The 23,836-nt window shown below is 36.9% G+C and overlaps 1 protein-coding gene across 8 annotated transcripts in view; it reads right to left on the bottom strand.

The window, feature by feature from the left end:
* Positions 1–23,836, bottom strand: part of magi1b (membrane associated guanylate kinase, WW and PDZ domain containing 1b) — a 140,934-nt gene extending 117,098 nt beyond the window's left edge. For all 8 annotated transcript variants that reach the window (XM_016538858.1, XM_016538863.1, XM_016538864.1 and 5 more), the window contains exon 1: positions 23,046–23,836. In XM_016538858.1, the coding sequence (XP_016394344.1) occupies positions 23,046–23,343 (298 nt within the window). In that variant the 5' untranslated portion in view covers positions 23,344–23,836. The remainder of the gene's footprint in view (positions 1–23,045) is intronic.

The raw sequence follows: 23,836 nt of genomic DNA, 5'->3' as shown, positions 1-23,836 counted from the left end.
ATCATGAAATGTCAAAGCCTTGAAATATGCAAATACAACATTAATATTAATAACTATTTTAATTAGGGACGCCAATCTAACATTTTAATCTAGTGTGATTCATTATTTTATAAAAATATGCGATAAAAAATTAGCATAATTAATCATGCCCCTTGTGTAAATTTGGTAATGAGGAATTTTGTCAACATGACTGACAGAATGACAAACTGAAATGTAAAAAGAACTGCTATGGACTGCAGGTCAATGATATGCTTATTGACAAACAATATAAATATATTAACTTCTAAAACCACTTTTTCTGTTCAATGCTTTGCTTGTCTGCCACAATAATGTCATGTCTTGAATTCTCTTTATTCAGCACTATTGCTATATATATGCAATTAACTGCAATTAATTTGATCAATATCACATAATTAATTCATTTAAAATGTTTTATCGGTTTATCAGTATATGAACTGATATTTCACTCATGACAAAAAATGTCGATGTCCACTATTGATTTTATACCTCTACAAACCAGAGCTACTCTAACATCACATCAAATGATAACACAATGTCTAAACACACAGTATCAAGTACAAGGGTATAGATATTCAATCAGCATTTTTTTCTCTTTTTACCATCCTAATAGGAGCAGATATGGGTCCTCTATCATGTTTTACTCAAAAAGACCCCAGAGTTAAAGAGAGGGATTTTTACGTTGCCATGCCTTCTTGTGACCCTCCAAAAGCCATTAGGAATATGTTTTGTGTTTACCACCATCTACAGTCCATGGACAACGGCATGATTATGAATTCTGACTTAAACCCCTAAATCCACACAGAGGCAAAGCAAAGCGCAATAATGAAGCTTGTCAGTTCTGTGCACTATCCTCAAGCTAACTTTGAACTATGAATCCTGTTTTGCATAATCTTTATCGACATCTGTCCGCACAACTCACCATACTGATAGTAAGCTCACCATATGCTTTGAATGGCTAACATGGTGTCATTTTTAAAAATCAGAGCTGTGCGTGCATGCTCAGTGTTTGTTTTTTATGCTTTCTTTTGAGAGAAAAAAAAGAGACAAAACCTGCGAGGAACAAGCTCTGATTCTTTTTACATTTACTGCACTGCAGATGGTAAGTAAGTACAAGGTTATGTCCTCACTCCTCCAAAATGTCAGAGCAATATCAACAAACAATGTTCACCAAACTCCAGCGGTCTGAGTGGTTTTAGTCATTTCGTAAGGACTGTTAGTCCACAAGCATTTCTGCACGACCATGAACCACAAAGAAAATATGAACAAAAGAACAAGTCAATCTGCTGAACCACGATGGAATATTTCAAAGAACTTGAAAATAAAACAGGACAGAGAGTTATTATTAGGAGAGAACTGGGATGTAATGATAAGAGTCAGTCGAAATTGAAGGCTGATGTATCGTAACTCTGGAAACTGGAGCGCAGACAGAAACCAGCTGTAGAGGAGAAGTCAGACAGACCAGAAACCGACAGAATGAATTTGTGAATCATGACATCAGACCACACACACATTCCCCTGTAGCAGGTTCATCAACATGTATGGCATTCTTTCACGTTTCTCTTTCCCTCCACTCACTTTGCCTCTCGTTCTCTCACACTATAGCACTACATCAAAGCTCGCAAACAACTTCTATGGTTTAGTCCCTCTCCCAACCGGATTTGCCACCTCCATAATTCTCTCCTGTTTATGATTTCAAAATCAACATGAAAGCAAAACTGACCCAATTTACTTTCTTTATGAACGTTGCAGGTCATATTGTCCATGATTCATTAAGGCATATTATTCATCAACCTCTACTTCTAAAACATCTTTCCTTTTCAGCTTATGTCACCAATCTCTCTTACGTTTCATTTCACTTTTTTTCCCTCATTGAACATCTCGTTTTAATTGGAAATAAATACATAAGACCACAGAAGTAAAATGGCTTGCGAATGACATTTCGTGATGATTTCTGTCTTTAAACTAATTTAACACTAAAAGGTTACTCGAATCAAGCTCTTTATAGTTTATTTGGCTTAGGACTTAAAAAGGGCTTCCCCCTAAAATCTTACTAAGAGCTTTCCAAGCTAGATGAACTACACTACCATTGACCTGAAATACCAACAAAGCCATAACTTCCCATAAATGGAAGTTAAACCCATTCCTTGACAAAGGAAAAGCTTTTAGGCCACTAAAAGCAAGACATTTAGACTCTTAATAACAAGGAATGGCGATAAAAAAGGAAAAAAATACCTTGCAAATCGTAAAGGGAAATATCTGCCTCGCCTGGTCAGCAGAATTGACAGTGGAAAGAGAAGCGCAGTGTAAGAAGAAAAAGATACTGTCACACATAATCTATCGGTTCACATGAATTCATTCTCTTCAGTTGCCATAGTGAGACTCTGGACTGAATCTGCATAAAACAAAAAGAACTGAGAGAGGAGCAAGATTACACAGACTAGGTATAACACTTTCTCTTAACTTTTATGACGCAACACACTGAAAGTGAAATACTGCAGGAAGCAACTAAAAACACAACCAATCAGGATGCACGGATACAAACAGAGGAGAAAAGTATGATCTATACCTTCTACTGCTCAAAATTTGGGATAAGTAAGATTTTTGTATACTTTTTCTATCAACACTGACTCTATGGACTACAGGAGATCAGCTAGAAGATCATTAGTTCTGAAAACACTGGCATACCTTCAGCAACATCTTTCGCTCTCCTCCATTCCTCTATGTCTAACTTGTTATTCCTTCTGAGCGATTGTTTTTCCGCTCGCTTTCTAATTCTTTCTCCATCAGGCAGGAATGAGACAATACACAGATGATCAAAGAATGGAAAAATAATTACATTTCTTTGTCTAGAAGTATTAACATACAAAGCATTTGTTTTATTGCTGTTAATTTGATGTACTTTACATCTGAGGAACCGGTGCGAGCAGGACATGCACATTTGTGTGTCATTTAAGGTGGTGATGCACATGGAGGCTTAGAAGGTTGTATGATCTATAGAATCTGGCTCTGATTAAGTTCAATACAGCATTTTTCAAAAGTAGAAGAAACTGAAATTACCAGAGGCCTCATTTTCATTGAGCTTGTTGTTGGAAAACCCCAAAATTTGATTTGATTTCAGGTATGAACCTAACACTGCTGTTGGAAGCATAGGTGTGCGGGTAAGAATTCCCTAGTGGGTGGTGCCCGGCTCAAGCACACTGTCCCGACTGCAGGGGTGTTTGTGCCCATCTGGCACAGGCAGGCACGTTCTGATGCCAGTTTGTGCCCACTAATGAGTTGTTTATAACCCACATTTGGAAATTACAACCTCGAAAAAATTCACTGTCCTGTTTTTCAGTTCCCCATGTGTTCTTGTACTGGCCATTTGAGAGAAAAACTGAGACAGAACAAGACAAGAAAACCAAAGCACTAAGAAAGAGGTAAAGACAAAGTTCAAGATTAAATGTGCAATTTTCACTCCACTTTAAGAAAACGCATGTGCAATGTGGTTATGTTGTGTTTTAGGGTTGTAGGAAATGTCTGGAAACTTAATGGAAAAGGTGTCTAGTGTACTATTGGCACCACAAAGAATAGTAAGAAAAATAAGGGGGGGTTTTTATGGAATTGTGCTATAACGCTTGCCCCGTTTAGTAAATCTGGCCCTAAGATGTCAAATCAGGATGGTATTAAAAGATGGAAAAAGAGAAGCAGAGAATGTGGAGCAAGACAACCTTTGTGAAAGAAACACTTCCAATAATTAATTTCTCATCACATTCCGCACCAAACTAGAGATTTTTAGATAAATACAGCAGGGATAAAGTTCTGAGAGCACTAGTAAAAATCTGAGACTATATTTTGAGGACATTAACATCCTGGGGTGATCAGAACACACCCCAAAAAACAGGCCTGATTAACCAACACCCACTCACAACACTACACCAAACTTTACTGTACTGTACTGTTGTGGTAAGCCAGTCTCCTGTGCTGATGTGGAGTATGAGCAGTAAGTGTTATTTTGGATCTCTAAAAGAGTGAGACAAACAGCAGGCAGGAGAGATTATACAGACAAATAGCTGCAGAAGACACTACTGAGGATGCAGAGCATCAATCACACAGCACGCACACCGGCACCAGCTGACGCTCTCATACACACGCACAACATAACAAAACACCCCAACACACCAGAAGGAGAATACACTCACTTAACAGACACAAACACCGTGATGAAACACCCAAAAACACTAGAAAGAGAATAGCATGTGATATGTCAGCAGTGTGCCAAACACAACAATTAAGGACTTTTCTGTTGAACGCAAAGCAGAAATCTCACAACCTCTTGCCATACACACCCGTATGCACACATACAATGACTCAAACTAGAGGCTGCATGCTGCGCTGAGGGGCTTTCCCACTGGGAACCCACAGAGCAGACCAATACACAACCCCAGTGAATTATAGCAGCAATATCTACTGCCTTCTGCTCATGGGCCTGACAGCTTAATGATCTCTCCCACTCCCATTGTACACAAATGCACACACACACTCTGCATTTTATGCACACACGTCAATTACATTACACACCACAAAAAGCAATCGTGATGCCATCCCCTCTTTGCTCATAAAGTATCCATTTCCAATAAGCTCTATGACATATGCCCAATAATAAAAACAAAGAGTCACTCTACTGTTATTGTACATCACAGTACACATTTAAAATACATGAGTGAAGAAAGTGTGAAAGAAAGAGTGAAAAAAGAAAAATAAAACAAAAATGCTGAAAGAAAGATGCAAAGAAACAGCAAGAAATTAGTTAAAGGCAAGGAAGGAATAAGCAAAAGAAAGAAGTAAATATACAAGAAAAAAATCTAATGAACAAGTGTAAGAAAAGTAAAAAATTAAATAGAAAGAAAACTAAAGAGCAAGAGAAAGAAAATAGCAAAAGAAACAAAACAAAAAGAAAAACAGAAAGAGAAAAAATTGAGAGAGCAAAAAAAGAAAGAATAGCAAATGAAAAAGAATAAGCAGAAAACGAATGAGCAAAACAAGGAACAAAAAAAACAAAGAAAATTAAACTGAATGAGTGCAAGAAAGATAAAGTAAAAGAAAAAGTGAGTCAAAAGAGAAAGGAGCAAAAGAAAGCATGAAAGCAAGCATAAAAGCAAAAAAAGAAAGAAAAAGTAAAAATAGTGCAAAAGAAAGAAAGCGCAAAAAAGGAAAACATGAAAAAGTGTGAGTGCAAAAAAATGCATGTGAAAAAACTGAAAATGTGAATGTAAAAGAAAGTGTAAAAGAAAAATAAGGCGTGAAAGACAATGAAAGCATGCATGAAAGAAAGGGCAAAAGAAAGTTTCAAAGTGCAAAAGAGAAATAATGCACAAAAAAGAAAGAGGGAAAGAAGGAGCAAAAGAAAGTGTAAAAAGCATGCAAGAATGAAAAAATAAAAAGAAAGCGCAAAAGAAACGAAAGTGCAAAAAAGGAAAACGTGAAAAAAATGTGAGTGTGAAAGAAAAATAAAGCATGAAAGACAAAGAAAAAATGCATGAAAGAAAGGGCAAAAGAAAGTTTAAAAGTGTAAAAGGCAGGAATAATACACAAAAAAAAGTAAGTGGGAAAGAAGGAGCAAAAGTGTAAAAAAAAAAAGAAAAAGAAAGAAAGTGTGAAAGAAAGAGTCAAAGTTCAAAAGAAAGAAGAGCCTCTGTAATAAGGACATGGACACATGAGAGTCTTCAGGCAGACAGCGGCATGTGACTCATTACAGACAGAGGCTGGAAAAGAGCCTTGTGTTCCTGTTACAGAGTCACCATATGAAAACAAACACAGCTCTAGTGAGGCACAGAACAGCTCGACATGAACTCAGGTCAACAAACACAGACATTTGGGGAAGAAACTCCCAAGGAAACCAGAGTGGGACAGGTAAACTAAACATTTCTGCCACTGCTATTCCAAGGGAAAGCAGCCCTGCGCTGCTCACAGCACAAGCACATATTTGCTTCATGCTTCACAGAGCCGACAGAGCGGGTGGCAACGAAGGGATGAAAAGGCTTACTGCACACATCCTGCTGCTGTATCAGAGATGGGAAAACACACAGCGGGCGGCTGACCGGCCTCCTCCGGTTCAAACGGGTGTAGCTACTGCCTGCGTTCGGCTACTGGAACCCATCCAAAGCGTCATCTGATTTGAGTAAATATTACTAAGAGGTCAAAACAGTCAAGACAGTGAACTCATATCTTATAGTAGCATCATTTTGTATTTTTGGATGCTAATGTGTTTGCATAAAGTTTATTTAATTGAAATGTGTTTGCCCACAAAAATACCTCACTCAAAATAAATATTAAAACATTCTTGCATGGCTTACAAAGCAAAGCTCACAATTAAAAGCACCACAAATTCATGGTTGAGAGACATGAGAAAGGAAGTCTAACATAATATAATTTTCCCAGCTCTGTTTTACAATAGGGCTGTTTGTGTTTGAAAGGCATGACATCACTTTTTGGACTTCTACAGTCCACCACTGGATTCACAGCAGCGGTTGCTGCACAAAATGGGAACCGCCTCCAGCGGTGTCTAGCTGCACATCAGGCTTATTGCTGTTCTTTACATCAACACTGCATGTCCACAATTTTGATCTCAAAACAAGTGACCTGACCCATCTACAGAGAAAAATCCAAGCATTGGATTTTTGTCTTGTCTTCTACACAATGGAATGCACCAATAACAGCATTCTGGCCAATAATGATGGCCATCATTATCAATCTATCTACAAAATCTATTAGTGCTGTCAAACGATTAATCGCGATTAATCGTATCCAAAATAAAAGTTTTTGTTTACATAATAAATATGTGTGTACTGTATATATTTATCATGTATATATAAATACACACACATACAGTATATATTTTGAAAATATTTACATGTATTTACATTTATATTCATATAATTAATATTATATATAAATATATTTAATATATAAACAACATATTTTTCTTAAATATATACATGCATGTGTGTGTATTTATATATATACATAATAAATACATACAGTACACACATATATATTATGTAAACAAAAACTTTTATTTTGGATACGATTAATCACGATTAATCGATTGACAGCACATTATCTATCTATCTATCCATCTATCCATCTATCTATCTGAATGAAAAATAAATAATAAATATAAATAGATATTAAATATAATTGTTAAAAAAGGTGCGCTAGATTAATAGATTAAATATATAATAGATAATGTATTATTAATAATAATAATAATTATATTATTAATAATAATAATAATTATTATTATTATTATTATTATTATTATTATTATTATTATTAATAATAATAATACATTATCTATCTATCTATCTATCTTCACCCAAATCATATTGATACCAATAATGTGCAAAACATTAAAACAGTACTGGTCAATACAGTTATGGTCATATCATGCATCCCTAGTAAACATTTGTGATTAATATAGACCCAGTGCACACACACTGTATTCAATGCAGGTAATTTGATCTTCAGTGAAACAAGCTTTGTATTCTGTGTTATTGCATGAGACATGTATATAATATTATGAATTGCTGGCCAAGGATAACTAAAGGAAAGGCTGTTTTTGACATCAATCAGTGTATGAGTCCATTAAGACCCTCTGGTGGGCCATAAAGCTTCAAATCATGTGACGGATGACTATACACTCCTCACATCAATATTTGAGCCTCCACTTGATGGGTTTGTACAGGGAAAATACAGGGAAACTGGTGTCATTGTCCTTTACAATCCAGAACCTTCTGGAAACATAATTTTGAAATGAAATGTAATTTTGTTATATAACCACTAAGGAGGAATCACTAAGAAAAAAAAATCTCATAATTTATTTTCTGCAGGATATTATGGATTGTTAATATGCAAATGTCCTGAACCTGCCTCTCCCCCAGTAGATTAACAAAAGCTCTCATTAATATTTCAGTGATTTGAAGTATGCTTGACCCTATTAGGAGGACTGAAGTGAATTATGGCGCTTTTCCACTGCATGGTACGACACGGTACAGTTCGGTACGGTTCACTTTTTAGGGGTTTTCCACTGGGTACAGTACCTGGTACCTGGTACTTTTTTCAGTCCCACCTCGGTTGAGGTTCCAAGTGAACCGTACCATTACCAAAACATGACGTGTAAACTCTGCTGATCACTGATTGGCCGGAGAGAATCGTCAATACCTGCGTCACTGAACTTGCGACACGAGACATAACAGACCCGGTAGATTTAAATCAGCACAGCCAGCGAAGAATCGAACGCAACTGTTTTGAACGAGCGCACCTTTTTTAACAACCCAAAAATGGCTGTTTCGTTGTTTGTTGAGGAAGTACAGACGTTCCTCTCCTTGATACCAGAGGAGCAGATCCAGCAAGAGCTTGATGGGGCGACGCGGAATGAAAAAGTTGTTCAGGAGTCGCGGCAGTATAGGCGGCGCAACTATAACGACATGCGAATAATCCCGCCCACTCTAAAGCGGTACTAAACTGCAGTGGAAACTCAAACCGTGCCGAGCCGAGTCGTACCACGCAGTGGAAAAGCGCCATTACATAAATGTGATACAATCACACTACATTTGTCAGGTGTACATTACAATTTGAAGAAGATGTTGAAGAAGGTCAAATGATAATTTAGGCAATTAAAATGCAGGATTAAGAGTTTCTTAAGAAAGAGATTTTCAAATATGCAAACCGGGGCAAAGATTTCATTTACAAAACATACTCCAAACCTGCATGTTTTAGGGTAATATCAAAAATCAGACACAAACAGTACTACATAGATTTTATCTAAAAATTGTATTATCTTAAATTATTAAATTAAATTAAATTTCTTAAATTAAGAATTTAACTTAATTTTCAGTTCAAAGTTCATCAAATCCAACATGGTCATCTAACCCACAAAGAACATTCAAATGGTGTAAAACATTGCGTAGCAAAGGATATGAATTAAAGCTGCCATAATGGCACTTACACAACAAGGGTTCTCTTCCTGACTCTTTCTATACCTGTTAACAGGTGGAATGAAGATATTTGTCAGTTTCACCCCAACCTGTCTGACGGGTCCCGCCCAGAGAGCAGGTGTGTTACATATACAGTCAGTCCACAGTTAACTACTGGAGCAGTGCTGTAATCTCTGGTATTCAGGATCAAACGTGCGAGCCACAGCATTGCAGCTCAGTGCCAGTGCAACGTCACAATCTACTCCCTGTTACCTCCATTTAAGGCTTCAGATTAAAGGATGAGCCAGTGGAATTCAGAGGTATTTTCAAACATGGAAGCACCATATCTTAGCAAAGGGTTTCTGTTTCAAAGGCATTTTGTAGAGAGCAGCTTCATGTACGAGATAAGATATGTGAACTATTACGCACAAGAGACAAAAGCAAGGACAGAAAAACAGAGATAATGTCAGAAGAGACCAGTTAGGCAAGATTCCTGACGTTCCAGAGCTTGTAGCGCAAACACAGGACATGGAGACGCGTAAACATTCACCGGAACATTCTAGAGCTCTGTTGTGTAGTGTTAAGTAAACAGGTGTCATGTGAAGTTTCTGGCACTCTGTATATTTTACTCAGCCATTTCTCATTTATTTGCTTTAAGAAGCCAAACTCCCTCCTGATCCTCCTTAGAATCAGGTGTTGACTCAAAGGAACTAACAAACTCCACAACGGTTTTCTTAGAATAGGACACGCACAGCAAAAAGTGAAGAGGAAAAGATGAGACACACAAAAAGGTAGGAAGTAAAGGAATCAGGAAATGATACTGAGGAAGTGACACTGGTCAGGGCTAAACAGCAGAAAGGGCTCATCATGTTGTCTCTGCCTGGACTTAAAACTTTCCCAGCATCTGTGTTTCACAAGCGCTGCAGTATCTGAGTCAGCAAACAGTATTAAATTGAATGCAGCTCATGCCAAACATTCTTCCCCACCTCAGCTCTTTTTTTCAGCAACGTGCCAACAAATTAACTAAAAATACCAGATACTAAAGTTAAAGGGGACATCGAAAGCAAAATTCACTTTTACATGGTGTTTGCATATAAAATGTGTCTTAGCAGTGTGTTGTACACAACCATCCTGCAATGATAAAAATCCATTCACTCCTTTTATTAATCGCCAAGAAACAGTCTCAATTATCAAGCCGTTTTGATTTTCTGAGCAGTATTATGTCATACTGCTCAGGCCCTGCCCACAACCGCAGACGGACTGTCCCGTATTAGCATATTTACACACTCAGCCAGTTGTACGCTGTCCGACATTTTTTCCGCACTCGAGCAGCTGTCTCATACAACAATGTCTCGTAAACAATGCAGGCATTTTGTAGTTGGATGTAAAAATTTACATAAGTGTCTCCCGAATTCAGAGCCACTGAAGACACAATGGATTAGTTTTGTTTTTGATAGTAGTGTGCCACCGAAAACTAATAAAACATTAGTAGTAGTAGTATATTTTCATGGGCAGTAGCTCATTATCATTTAAAGAGACATGCACCGAAACAGGTCACTGTGAACAGGGCTGGTTTTGACAAGGTAAAAGGGGTGTTGTTTTACATGACCATTAAGGAATTTTAACCAAAGTCATCAAGACATTTCATGAAGACCGTAAAGAATCATACCAACTTGTGGAAAATGGGCATCCAATGTCCCCTTTAATTAAAGCTCTTTAAATATCTAAAAGCCTCTACATTTTTGCACATCAATTCAGACCTATTTTAAGCTAGGCCTAAATATCAGCATTTACTGCCCTTATTTGTGAGTTTCAGAACAGTATTACAATAGATTAGCAATAAATTCAATCACCTGATTGAAAGCATTAAAGTCACAATATGTAATTTTCGCCGCTAGAGGGCGCGTATTCAAAATAAATAAATAGACAAATGCGTAGTTTGATGACGCCGTGACTGAGTGTGGAATCATGGGAGTTGTCATCTTCATCCCCACAGCCGATGCAATCTGATGGAACTCGGGCAGAAATCATGTTCATGGATGAGCTAATGATTTATTAACGTAGTAGAATGAAGCAGGGTGTGGCTGAAAGCCGTTGAAGTGAAACGAGGCCGCTGAACGAGCGTGACACACGGCTCGAAAGCAGCGGAGCTTTTATTATGCCGCAGTCGACCGCTTCCGCTCCTTCCGGTCGTGCGTATGTGGGGGAAAAAAAGAAACGCTGTTTTATCATACTATATACATTTGAAAGTTCTGTTATAATGCTACTCTGTGCGGTCGTCACCTGTCTAATAAAATGCAAAAGCAGCGCTGTTTTATCATACTAGATACATTTGAAAGTTCTGTTATAATGCTACTCTGTGCGGTCGTCACCTGTCTAATAAAACACACAACATATTAAAGCTTCTTTGGTGTTTTCATGTTTTCTACAAAACAAAACCGGAAATCGAGGGTGTATGACATCATTGGCAGGCGGCACAATGACACTAAAGACACGGTCCGTGTCACTAGTTAAAATTGCTTATTTCTCTGGATTTAAACATTCTTCGAAACATTTGGGATAATGTAAATACACAAGTCAGCAAAATATATAACACTGTTCTAGTGGTTTTTGGATATTTTAATAAAAAAATCTTACATATTGTGCCTTTAATGAATACACGAATTACAAACATTTAAAAAACTAAATAATTATAGAATTATTGTATAAATAATAGCAATAAAACATATTGCCATAATTTATCAATTGAGGCAGTATTTAAGGGACAGAAAATTAGAGGGAGACAAAGAATAGGATTTGGATAGAATGCAGGCTGGACTCAAACCAGAATTTCCCATATAAGCACCAAAGCTCAACAGGGCCAGGCTTATTATAGTTATAACTATAAGTAAAAATAAAAACATAAAAAAATTTGTAACTTGAATTACAATAAACTTAAAAAGAAATTTATATAATTTTAACTCATTTTCATTTAGTTTCAATTTATGTACTAAAATTACAAAATAAAATATTATATACATATATTAAAAAAGAATGAACATGACAAAAAAAAACACAGCAACATTACTAAAACTATGCAAACCAAAAAAATATAAAAATAAAAACAAATTCAAAATAATAATAAAAACTGTAATAGTTTTTCAATGATACCAACCAGAATGTATGTGATAACTGCTAGGCCACAGCTACAAGAATTAAATCTGAACATAATGCAGGTTGGACTCAAACTCAGGTTGGACTCAAATTTTCCATATGAGAACCAAGGCCCAATTTTAACTACTCAGCCACTTCTCCAACAGAGGCCTTTCTGAACGTATTGAACAGACCCGGTGATGGGTCAGCCCACGTGTTTACTTAATGAAAAGGGGGATGTCAGTGAACAAGAGGGAAAGGAAGGCTAAAGATAGAGGAAAATAAAGTAGTAAAAAGGAAGCTATGCGATAGGGACAGAGAAAATGAAGGGCTGAAATGAAAGAGTAAAGGAGAGATGCTGCAGTCTGCACTTTTCAAATGAGGACAATGCACTCCACAGAGAAACCTAATTGCAATACCTGGCAACAGGACTTATTCAATTAGGTAATGTAGGAAAGAGTCTGTGTGTGTATATGCAGTGCAGCCCACCAATGTAACATGAGATGAATTCAAGGTAAACGTCACCAAACTAAACATGCTGAGAGAGGTTAAAATATAAGCAGCAGAGAGCCTTCATAAGACGAAAGGGATAGTTTACTCAAAAATGAATATTCATGTCATTCCAAAACCATTACTTTTTCCCTTATAGTGACATACAATATAGTTCATAATAACCACCTTGAGCTCCAAAATGGACAGAAAGAGCTTTATAAAAATCCAAACAACTATACATTTCAAGTCTTCTGAAGTCATACAATAGCTGTCTGTGAAGAAAAGTACAAAATTTAAGAACCGAATCAATCGGATTTGTGAACTGGATCAACCAGTTCATAGAATGTAGCTATGAATGATTCATTTAGAACCTATTTCTCTACTTTCTAGAAAACTCATGGAGCCAGTGATTAGTGAAAATGTCAAATTTAAAACACACACACACACATTTTGAAAGTCAACCTATTTTGGGAATGACCTCTAAAAAAAATTGCAAAATGTGAAAAAAAAAAAAACTCAAATTCTCCTCCCTAATCCCAGTGACTCCCAAGAATCACAATTTGTCTCAGTCTTTGTCAATGACCTAAGAAGAAAAAAACTTCAAAGTCTCAACTATTTTTTCCACCACAAAAAAGCGACAGATGGAGAGAATTGGTTCGTCATGCCTCTTCCTCCCTTCCTCTCAGAGGTGCTGAAGACAACTTTCTTTTCCTTCTCTCTGAAATGAAGGAGAAGAGGTCTAAAGCATGCTACTACAGAGGAAAAAACCTTGGTAAATGAAAAACAGACAGAAAGAAATACCGCAAGGCAACTTTAGACCTTTAGCCTAGCATAAATTATTTCCACCACAGAGAGCAAGAGAGGTGCAGATTGAAAAAAAATGGCTACCAGACTCCAGGAATGGCCTCCTTTAAAGCTGTTGGTGCAATTACAGGCCATGCCAGTAAATCAGTGCCATATAGCTTAATTTAAACTGACTCTGCTATATTAAAGGGTTAAGAATAGCATCAAACACTAAATGCGGCACCCTCGTAAAACAACCTTAAAATAATCTTACCTATTAGTTTGAATAAAATAAAATAAAATAAAATAAAATAAAATAAAACAGATAATGTAACCTATGATTTTTTAAATTAAAAATAAATAAATAAGTTTATAGTAAAAAGGACTGCATTGTGACTTATTTCATCACCAGAGTGAGAACACGGTAAAACTGGGTGGTACTGTATGTCAAAATCGGTAGCAATGTTTAAAAAAAATAATCTTTCTATAAAATAATCTAATTTATTCAAATAATCTAAAGTTTGCATCTATCAAAGTTAAATAAAATTAAATTAAATTAAATTAAATTAAATTAAATTAAATTAAATTAAAATAAACGTATGGTTAAATAAATAAATAAATAAAAATAAATAAATAAATTTACAGTAAAAACCACTGCATTGTGATTTATCCCATCACAGTTATACATAAATATTAACTCCAAGGCTTAAAACAAAATTCAAATAAAATTAACACATACAAGATAGGACAAATTGGTCCAATAAGCATGTAAATAGATGACATTGAAGAGAAAAAAACAACCCTGCTGACTTACTACAGGCAGAATATGATGGATCTCAGTAGACAATGTGTGCATGTGTGTGTGTGTGTGTGTGTGTGTGTGAGCTTTTGACCGTCAACTGGGACGGCACTGTGCTCACACAGTCACATAAACACCACAGCACCATGACTTGGGTAACCATGGCGAGAAAGACAGCCAGAGACATAACAGAAAAGCATGTGAAGACTAATTAATGAAAATGAACAGTGAAAGAAAGCAATTAAAAAGGTGTTGATGAGAAGAATGACTCTCTCAAACACACAGCAATATAAGACACACACAAAAAACCCGCACAGAATCCAACATTAGTACAAGATCACACACGTCCCTCATTTCATAGACAACAAAGATGGGAAACAATGACAGCAGATGTCGCGTATACAGTGGCCCTCGCTGTCAGGATTAATCCTACTGTAAACATATGGCAGCCTCACCTCCACAGCTGCATACTGTCAAACGCACCCCCGTCCCACCATAAACATGCTAACAAAAGGCATCGGGATGGTTTACGCATCAACACACTTCAGTCATTCCATTCAGCACCACAAGTGTTTCGAATCACGCCGGTTATTTTGCAGATGGAGCTTTTAATCAAACTGAAGATTTGATTTCTTTAGAAAGCAAGAACAGCCCGTTAGTGTGTGAGAAATGAATTAAAACCAGAATAACTGACAAGCAGCAAACGAAAAGATCACAATGCTGGATTTCTTTGATTTAATAACTGAAATGTGCAGAAAAAGTTATTTCTATCGGAGGCGGAATGTTCCGGGAGGGTTTGTTGTGGGAGAGATTCTGACTTCCTTCTGTAAATACTAACACATGGTTATTAAATTGAATTGCTTGATTCGTTTTCCCTTCCGAAAATGGTGTGCATCCGTCCACGGGTGGGTGTACATGTGTTTGGGTGGGTGTTTAAGTACCTCCTGCTGAAACATTAGTCTGTCTCTGTCTGAACCAAATTCCTTTTCAAGCAAGGCCCGTGCCAAAATATTTAGACAGCAATGCTTCTTTGTATTATTTAAATCCTATTTAGAAAAATTTGAAATTAGCTTTAACATTTTTTTAGTTTTTATTTTAATTTTAGTGAATATTTTATTTTAGATTCATATTTCTTTTTCACTTTATTTTAATTTCAATATTAGTAATTTTAGTACTTCAACTTAAAATAATTTCAATTTCACAGAAAAATACTGCTGAAAAAAAATTCACTCAGAAATTGATAGTAAATTTTACAATTAATTACAAAGAAACATTTGAAGATTTTTGAAGTATGTTTTAAAAGAAAGTGTCCTTTAAAAAAATGGTATTAAATACTAATTTTCACTTTTTAAAATTAAAAGTTTTTCATAAAATGTATATATATATATATATATACACATTTTTACTTTAGCTTTATTTTTATTACCAATGCCATTTTAATAGTTTTAGCTGTATTTAACAATAACAACACAGACACAGCAGTTCTTAAATTTGCAGTTCTTAATTCAATTTAATCAGCACTGATTGTACAAAGCAAAAGTAGGATTTTGAAATCCATAAGACAAGATTCTAAGGCACCCCAAGGAGAAATGTTAATAATTTTGGGACTGTCTACAAAAATCAGAGCGCAAAACCTAACGCAGACATGTAGGCTGCGTGAATTAACATTTTAAATCTCTGGAATAATGCATTTTGGAATGAAAAGTAATTGAAAAGAGCAGGAGCATGGTGATTAGCTCATGCATGGCTTTCTTAGATGAAAAGCACAAAAAAGAAGGCACCAAAGGAGGATGCATGGCCAGTTACCGACCATATCGGACACAGGGGTGGCATTGTGTAGCCTGTCTGCTATTGTTGACAATAAAAGCCTGTCTAAATCCTCTTGAACTAGTCTGACCCCCTCCAAACTCTCTGCGAGACACCCCATACTCCTTTTCTTGCCGTTTCTCTTTCCGTAATAAGGCCATACGAGCAGAGGCAGAAAAAGAAAAGGCCTCTTCTTTAATGAGATCTGTGTATTCAGACCCTTGGGCTTCGGCTGAACAGAACTGTGCTGGAAAAACACATCGTGCTGGACACACAGCAACATCTCCAGAGGCCCTGGGATGATGAAGCATAATCCAACCGAATATAACAGGGCTATTCAATTAGAGTTCGAAGAGGTCCAGTATGAACATTGCTTTCCCAGCATAATCCAGGCAATCAAATCTAACCGTTTCCGTAGCCAATATGGCTTGAATGCTTCAAAATGAAATTTGTACTGCAGTGCACTACAGGAACATTTACTGTAAATGTCAAGCAACAGTATTTTTCCCCAATAGTCCCAACGATAGTCGTTTCTACAGAATTAAGAAATCATTCACTAAAACTCTCAGCCAGGCAAAGAAAGTGGAGTGTTCGTATATGAACCACAAACTACTAATCGGTGTCCTCTATAATATAGGGAACCGCTAACGATTCGGAAAAAGGCCAGGATTATCCCGAGGTAAAGTTCAATTTAGTGCTTGTGTGAGAGACTGCTCTGAAAACCATCGGGAAAAGAGGGCAACAACAGCAAAGCTGAGGATATGCATGGCTGATCAGAACATCTGATGCGCGCAAGTATATGTTTCTGCAACGTTTCTCCCTGCAGGAGGAACTATCAAATCGTGTTTTTCTGTGCTAACCTTAGTCTCTCTCCACAGATGTCACTTAGTATAATATTATCTAAAGGAGATATTCTCCAGGTTTTTTCCAAGTTTCATCAATGTCAAAGTTTGTGACCCAGAGCAAAGCTGGGAATCAAGACATTGGGAATGTTATAAAAATGATTAAGCATTCTTTCTTCCTCAAAATTAGAAAAACAACCATTCATTGAATCTGAGTCTGTATCATAATCATTAAATTTGTCCGATTCTCATTCTTAACATCCAAGAGTTCCATGTGTCATAATGACCGCAATATAGGCCAGATTTCAGCTATCAATCTCCCTAACATAAACTGACGAAACCAATGCACAACTTTTGAAACTGATTCACGGATTCACAACTGACAGATGCTGATTTATTCAGCCATCCAGCAGAAGCGCAATGTTCTAACAGCCATCACTCACCACAGGCTTGTTTGCCTTTCAAAGCATCTGCTGATTCAGAAATCACAAATCATTCACATCCTTTCAGTTCTTGTGTGACTGGTTGACAATCGACATACAGACTGTGCCTAATAAATGACTTACTAATGGAAAACTGGACCAGAAACATTAAAAAAAAAATCTAAATCTCTCAAAAGCACTAACCAAATTTGGAAGGCTTGCTGGACGCCTTGACTGTGATGTTGTGAAATGTGGGGCAGCATCACTAACCGAAAAGTGACAAAAGCAGTACGATTAGGATTGCAATGTCTATTTTACCAATAAAAAAGTGCTGCTCAGATTAAACGGGGGAAAAAAACAGCAGAACATAGAAAGAAAGTTACTGGATACTAAAAGAACGAGAGAAAAGAGATATTAGATTCCACAGGCTTTTGCTTCAGTATTTATGTTTGAGCATGTGAGATCTTGAGCAAAACAAAGACAAAGGAGTTTTATCTAAGAGCCACCCAAGCTTTCCCCAGAAACCTCTATTGAGACAGGTGAGCTGTTGACACATCACTGAGCACACACCAGCACGGAGTATCTGACATTCAGCTGAATGTTTGCTCATCTCTTTGACAACCTGGGCTTGAATGGAAGCAATCACTATAAATCTCCAACACTTACACACTCTGATAACAGGAAAGAAACTACAAAAGCACATTTCCGCCTCGGAGTAAAAAATTAAACAGTTAATTGTCCGATTAAAGTTTAAAATAAAAAATAAAGTTGTAAAGGTGAGGTACAAGGTCTTGTCCTATCCAAACCATACATCAATGGAAAGCTTATTTATTCAGCTTTCAGATGATGCATAAATCTCAATTTGACCCTTATGACTGGTTTTGTGGTCCAGGGTCACATATATGAAATATAAAAATATACAGATTTGAGGGAAAAAAAACATTACAATTGTGAAATATAAAGTCACAATTACAAGAAATAAAGCTGCAATTATAAGAAGTAGTCACAATTGTGTGAAACAGTCGGAATTCAGTGAAATAATTTTTCTTTTTGTACTCTGAGGTGGAACATTTATAAGAAACGTATGTCACTGTCATGCATAAGACAGTGTAGGTCAGCTTTTTATCACGTTTTGTGAGTCTGATAGCAGAGGGGCCACATCACGAGTATGTGTCCCATTGAAATTACTCTATGATACTGACACAGCAATATCCAATTTGATCAGCGAATTAGAAATTCTGTACGACATCCACCACAGGTCAGTTGTGTCACGCCAGCAGCAATAAGTCACAAGACTCCATTAGCCCAGTTGGACGTAAGATCTCCCTGTGGATACACATACTGTAGCTTGAGGGGAAAAGTGATTTTGCCCTGGAACAGTCATACTGTACAAACACTAGTGTAACCAATTCCCCTTACTTACCACTTATATTAATAAAAATGTCAATGTTTGAGTGAGCAGAAGGCCAAGGACCTGTTGATTTATATAAAGACCTCTATTACCCTTTGGTGATACCAACAACATTATCACAAACATTTGACTTTTCGAATGCGTTCTGTGTCAGGTTTAAGCTTACCAATGAAAGGTACAGAGTTCGGGGGTTTTAAGTATTTTTAACATTCAGTGATAACGGCATCCAGGTCAATGAACTTAACTGACCACATCACAAAAAGAAAAAAAAACACTCAGTCATACATATTTGTGCTCCACATCATCATGCTTGGACAGAAAAGGTCTGGTTTTCTTGGAGTAAAAAAACTCTTAGTCCAGGGTCCTGGTATCTCTAGGTTGTGGTCTGTGAGTGACCACTTTCCTGAGATCAAATTATCATTCCTCAATAGAGGCACGATCTGAACTCTATCAGAACAGCTGGATCCCTCTCTAACTTCAGAAACCATCTAAAGATACATCTCTACAGCCAGCATTTGAGTCACAACTTGCTTTAGCTGAATCTGTGGTTCTCGAACTTTTTGACTCAAAGGTCACCCATTGTCCAACACAAATACATGCTTGTTTTCATAACAGAAACTGGTAGCATTGGTATTATATTAATAAACCATTATTTATTTTGTGACTCCAGAACTTTTTAGAACAGTGTGTTTAATAAAAACAGTATTTACTGAGGGAAATTAAGAGAAATATGCTTTCACTTTACATCTTGATTTTAGCCGTTTTATCATATTAATTTAGATTATTTTATTTTATATAGGCCTATTAATTTATTAACAAATACTTAGGAGTCATTCTGCGACCCTCTGATTGATAACCACAATACTAAATAAAACCTAAAAGTCATTAAAAACCTCATGACCAACAGAACTGAACTTATACTAAAATGTTAGTTATTTTTACAATAAAAAGTCTCATACACCTTAAAAGAATTATGTGCTACATCCTAAAAAGTTACACCTGAGTGTACACAAATTTCTCTTGCATAACCATAGGTGGATGCACAAACATGCGGTTGAGATCATTTGTTCATTCATTCACTGCTTTACTGGTCTTCCCTTTCTTGAAAGAATGGATAGCTTTCCTCATTGTTTTAAGTTGTCCTGACTCACCAACCGTGATAGGAAGCAAAGTGTGTTCCTCTCTTTCTCCTGAAGAACACAGATGTTTAAACTGAACTCAGGAAAAGGAAATAAACACTTCCACATGAAATCTACCCACTGAGGCCTCCACCCCTCCCGTCAACTAATTTACACCGCAGTAAATCTATCAGCCGGTCATATAAAAACCTACAATATGTATATATGAAATGGAATGGTGTTTGATATACAATGTGAAAAGCAGCAGGACTGAAATTTGACTATATGCAAACAAGAGAAAGTATAGGGCACAGCCTCGACAGCCTGATGTGATCCAGACACTAAATACCTTCATGGTAACCCCTGACCACTGGCTTAATGGCATTTCACAGTCCCCTTTTTATTGGTTTAGGGTAGATTAGCATTATCCCTGTGCAAGCCGAGGCTGTGGACATGCAAAATACACACATGCATTTTCTCCCCAGGCATAGCCTAATCCAGCCCGATGTCAAATCCCACACAGAAGCTCCCAGACAGAGAGAGATGTAGAGCAGTGTGTCATTCTACCCCTTTCAGAAAGCAGCTCAGAGTGGGAAACTGATCTAGGATCAGCATTTGTTTAGAGTAATCTGATACAGGATAAATTGTCCTACTGTGAAATGCATCATGATAACAAGTCAACACCCAGTCTGGACAAGAAGTAGATGAGTTTGTTTGTTCATCAGAATAGCATTACATCACTTGTTCACCAAAGGATCCTCTGCAGTGAATGGGTGCCGTCAGTATAAGAGTTCAAAGAGCTGCTAAAAACATCACAATAATCCACAAGGCTTTAATCCGTCACTTCTGGCCAAAATATGAATCTAATAATGCTTCCTCCAGTAAATAAGTCCATCCTCAATTGCCCTCTCACATCAAAACCAACCGACATATTTCTTTAAAATGTTAAAATGACTGCTTCACTTGTAAACTGTGCTTGATGTGTGCACATTTCTCTTCTAATTCAGACAAGACAAATTTTCACTGGAGAAAACAAATTTGTGAAAAAAAGAGATTATGGATAGAGGGCTCGTCAAAAACGTCTTGATTAATTTGTTTACTACAAACACACAGCTTTCCACTTTGCAATACATTAATTGATAGACTGGAGTCGTGTGGATTACCTGAGGATTACTGTAATGTTTTAATCAGCTGTTTGAACTTTCATTCTGACGGCACCCATTCAATGCAGAGGATCCATTAGTGAGTAAGTGATGTACTGTAACACTACGCATGATGAATTTGGTGAAAAAAGTGAAAAGGTCAAATATTTTCATTCATAAGTTTTAAAAATGTTCTTCATAGAAGGCATATTCATGTCATTGTTTGCACAAATTGAATTTTGAGTAAATTAATAAATTAAACAATTATAAATAATGAGTACCCATGAATTTTCCTCACTTTAAGACTTCCAAAACTGCCATCCCATGAAACTTTCAGCTCTAAGTGCCACAACTCTGACATCACCAATAACACTGTTTTCTCAGCTGAAGAGTAAGAGGCTTATTCCATCAATCAATACAACAGCGTTGAAAGGTATTCCTATTAAATATTACCTCCAGAGAGAGCTGCCAGGGCACAGACTCTTAGTAAGGTCACCACAGGACTGAGAGTCTTAATGTAAAAATCAATGAAGATTAATGAGTGAATTTGTTGTGCGCTGTATTAACTGTGCCGAAGGTTATGGACGGCTGTGTGCTCATTATTAGACAATGTATATAATAATGGCCCACACAAATTAAAAAGGCCATATGACTAGTGTGAAGACCCACAGGTGCTTGTATGAACAAGAGCGTAGAGTCTTGAACCATGAGAAATGCATTTCAAGCTCAGCTTAATGCCTTTCATATCAATAATTCATCCTACAAGTCTAAAGCATGGGGAGTTTGAGATCATCAGCTTGTTCAAGTAAAAAAAAAAAAAGGCTTTGTTCACAAACTCAGAAAAACAGATGGCATTTGTTGCCAAAAACATTTTCATAATTAAGGCTGGTTACAACAAAAAGTTCCCAGACAGCTTGATAGATTATAAACGTTGAAACTCAACACCAGAATGCATATGAAGAGTGTATGAGAGCGAGAGAGAGCTGGAGCTGGGCCCAGTAGTGCTCTGGGAATGCAGTCCGAGTTGATTGGCTGGTTTCCTGATATTGTCTGAAGTCATTTGGTGAAATAGGCAGAAGCATACAGAGCGGGGAGAGCAGCATAACTCAAACCATGTGATGAGGCAGAGCCCTGTGGGGAGTCACCACAGCGTCAGCACAATGGACAGTCTGTAGTGCCTTTACCTGGGAATTACAGCTCACTCATCAACTCCTCATAAAGGAATAAAGTGAAATAAATGACGAATGCACTTAGAAACGCGACGAATGGTATCACATGTGATTTTATTTAGTGAGTCATGCTTTAAACTTATCAAAGAGCATCTACAAAGGGTCTTCAGCATATCTGACCTTCCGTGAAATGGATTTTGTCAAGTTGCACTTATTTCAACTTGACTTAACCTGGGGCAAATAAGTTTCACAATGCTTAAGAACAGAGATTCATTCACTCATAACTGAGAAATGCATTACATGACATCCAAAACAAAGATGAAAATAAATTTGCAAAAATTAATTAATGTAATGACATAAACATTAAAAAGTACTGCTGCTCAAGCTCTTTTTTTCAGGGACGCACAACCCATGTCCTGTGAACTGACCCATGAAAATGTTGTCTTGTCTGTGAAATTTAACAACAACCATGCAACTACAACAAATAACTAAATAAATAAATATAATGTGTACGTATGTATGTATGCATGCATGTACAGTATGCATGTATGTATATATATATATATATATATATATATATATATATATATATATACATATACATGCACACATACACACACACAACAAATAAAAAAATGTTGGCTATTATTTTTGCAGTCTAATGATTTTAAGGAAAGCATTTATAATTAAAACAATAAATTTAAAAAATCAGTATATCAGTTATCAGACACTTAAAAATCACTAGGCCAACTGTATGGGTTCAATTAATTGTTTCATTAATAAAAAAAAAAAAACATAAATAATAGGCCTATCTCTACTTGTCCAAGTCACCCAAATTATGCAATATTTTCAGGCATAGCTGTTAGGTGGGGAAACAATTCCTTAATGATTTGTTTACAGGAAATGCATCACATGGTGAAAAGAAAAGTGAGATTAGAGCACTCTTCTTACCTTGCCTCACAGTTTTCAACCTAATAGGTCCCTTGCAGTTCTTAATCACTGTCAGCACATCATACAGCGGCAATCCAGAGACAGAGAGCGTCTCCACTTCCAGCAGTAATTCCCCCTCGGACACTTTCCCATGTCTGTACTGTACGGCATTCCCGTTAACGGGTCCGATATAGGCGAACTCACCATTCTCCGCTCCGCCGAGCAGCTGCACGTTCAGCTCGCCGCGGGCGTCCTTACAGATCGTGCACTCGTTAACTTTGGTGGTCCAGTGATTCTTTTTATGTACCACTTTGGACATGATGAATCAATAAAATCCGTCCAGAAACAGGTGGTTCCGCTGACAGACAAGAAAACGCAATAGTTTCATAGAATGAAATATCCCACGCACACGCGGTAAAGTTTCTTTTCCGTCTCCTCGGTCATGAACGCAGCTTCTTCGCAGCCCAAAAAAAGAAAGAAAAACAAACTCAAGCCATTGTCCGGCTGTTCACCGAAAGGAATTCCCACTCCGACCGCTTCTCTAATTAGCCTGTATTGTTTTCCTCATCTTCTTAACATGTTTGCCTTTAATCCTCTTGGTTGCGCTCATCTGCTTGTGTTTTAATTTCATAAACCTCTTTAACTACACTTCTTTAAGTCTTAAGCTGTTTCCATAATAGTTGTTTTTTTCTAAAACACTTCTAAGTAGAATTCCTGAACTGTCGGTGAACGTTTCCTCCTGGTTCACGGCTCCTTTAAACAGGTACAGCGTTGACTTCTGTTTTGATACATTTCACCCTGTTCTGCCTGCT

Source organism: Sinocyclocheilus rhinocerous, unplaced genomic scaffold, assembly GCF_001515625.1.
Source record: "Sinocyclocheilus rhinocerous isolate Xijiao unplaced genomic scaffold, SAMN03320098_v1.1 scaffold757, whole genome shotgun sequence".
Classification (NCBI taxonomy): domain Eukaryota; kingdom Metazoa; phylum Chordata; class Actinopteri; order Cypriniformes; family Cyprinidae; genus Sinocyclocheilus; species Sinocyclocheilus rhinocerous.
Note: the sequence above shows the minus strand (reverse complement) of the source record. Positions and strands in the feature narration are given on the sequence as shown.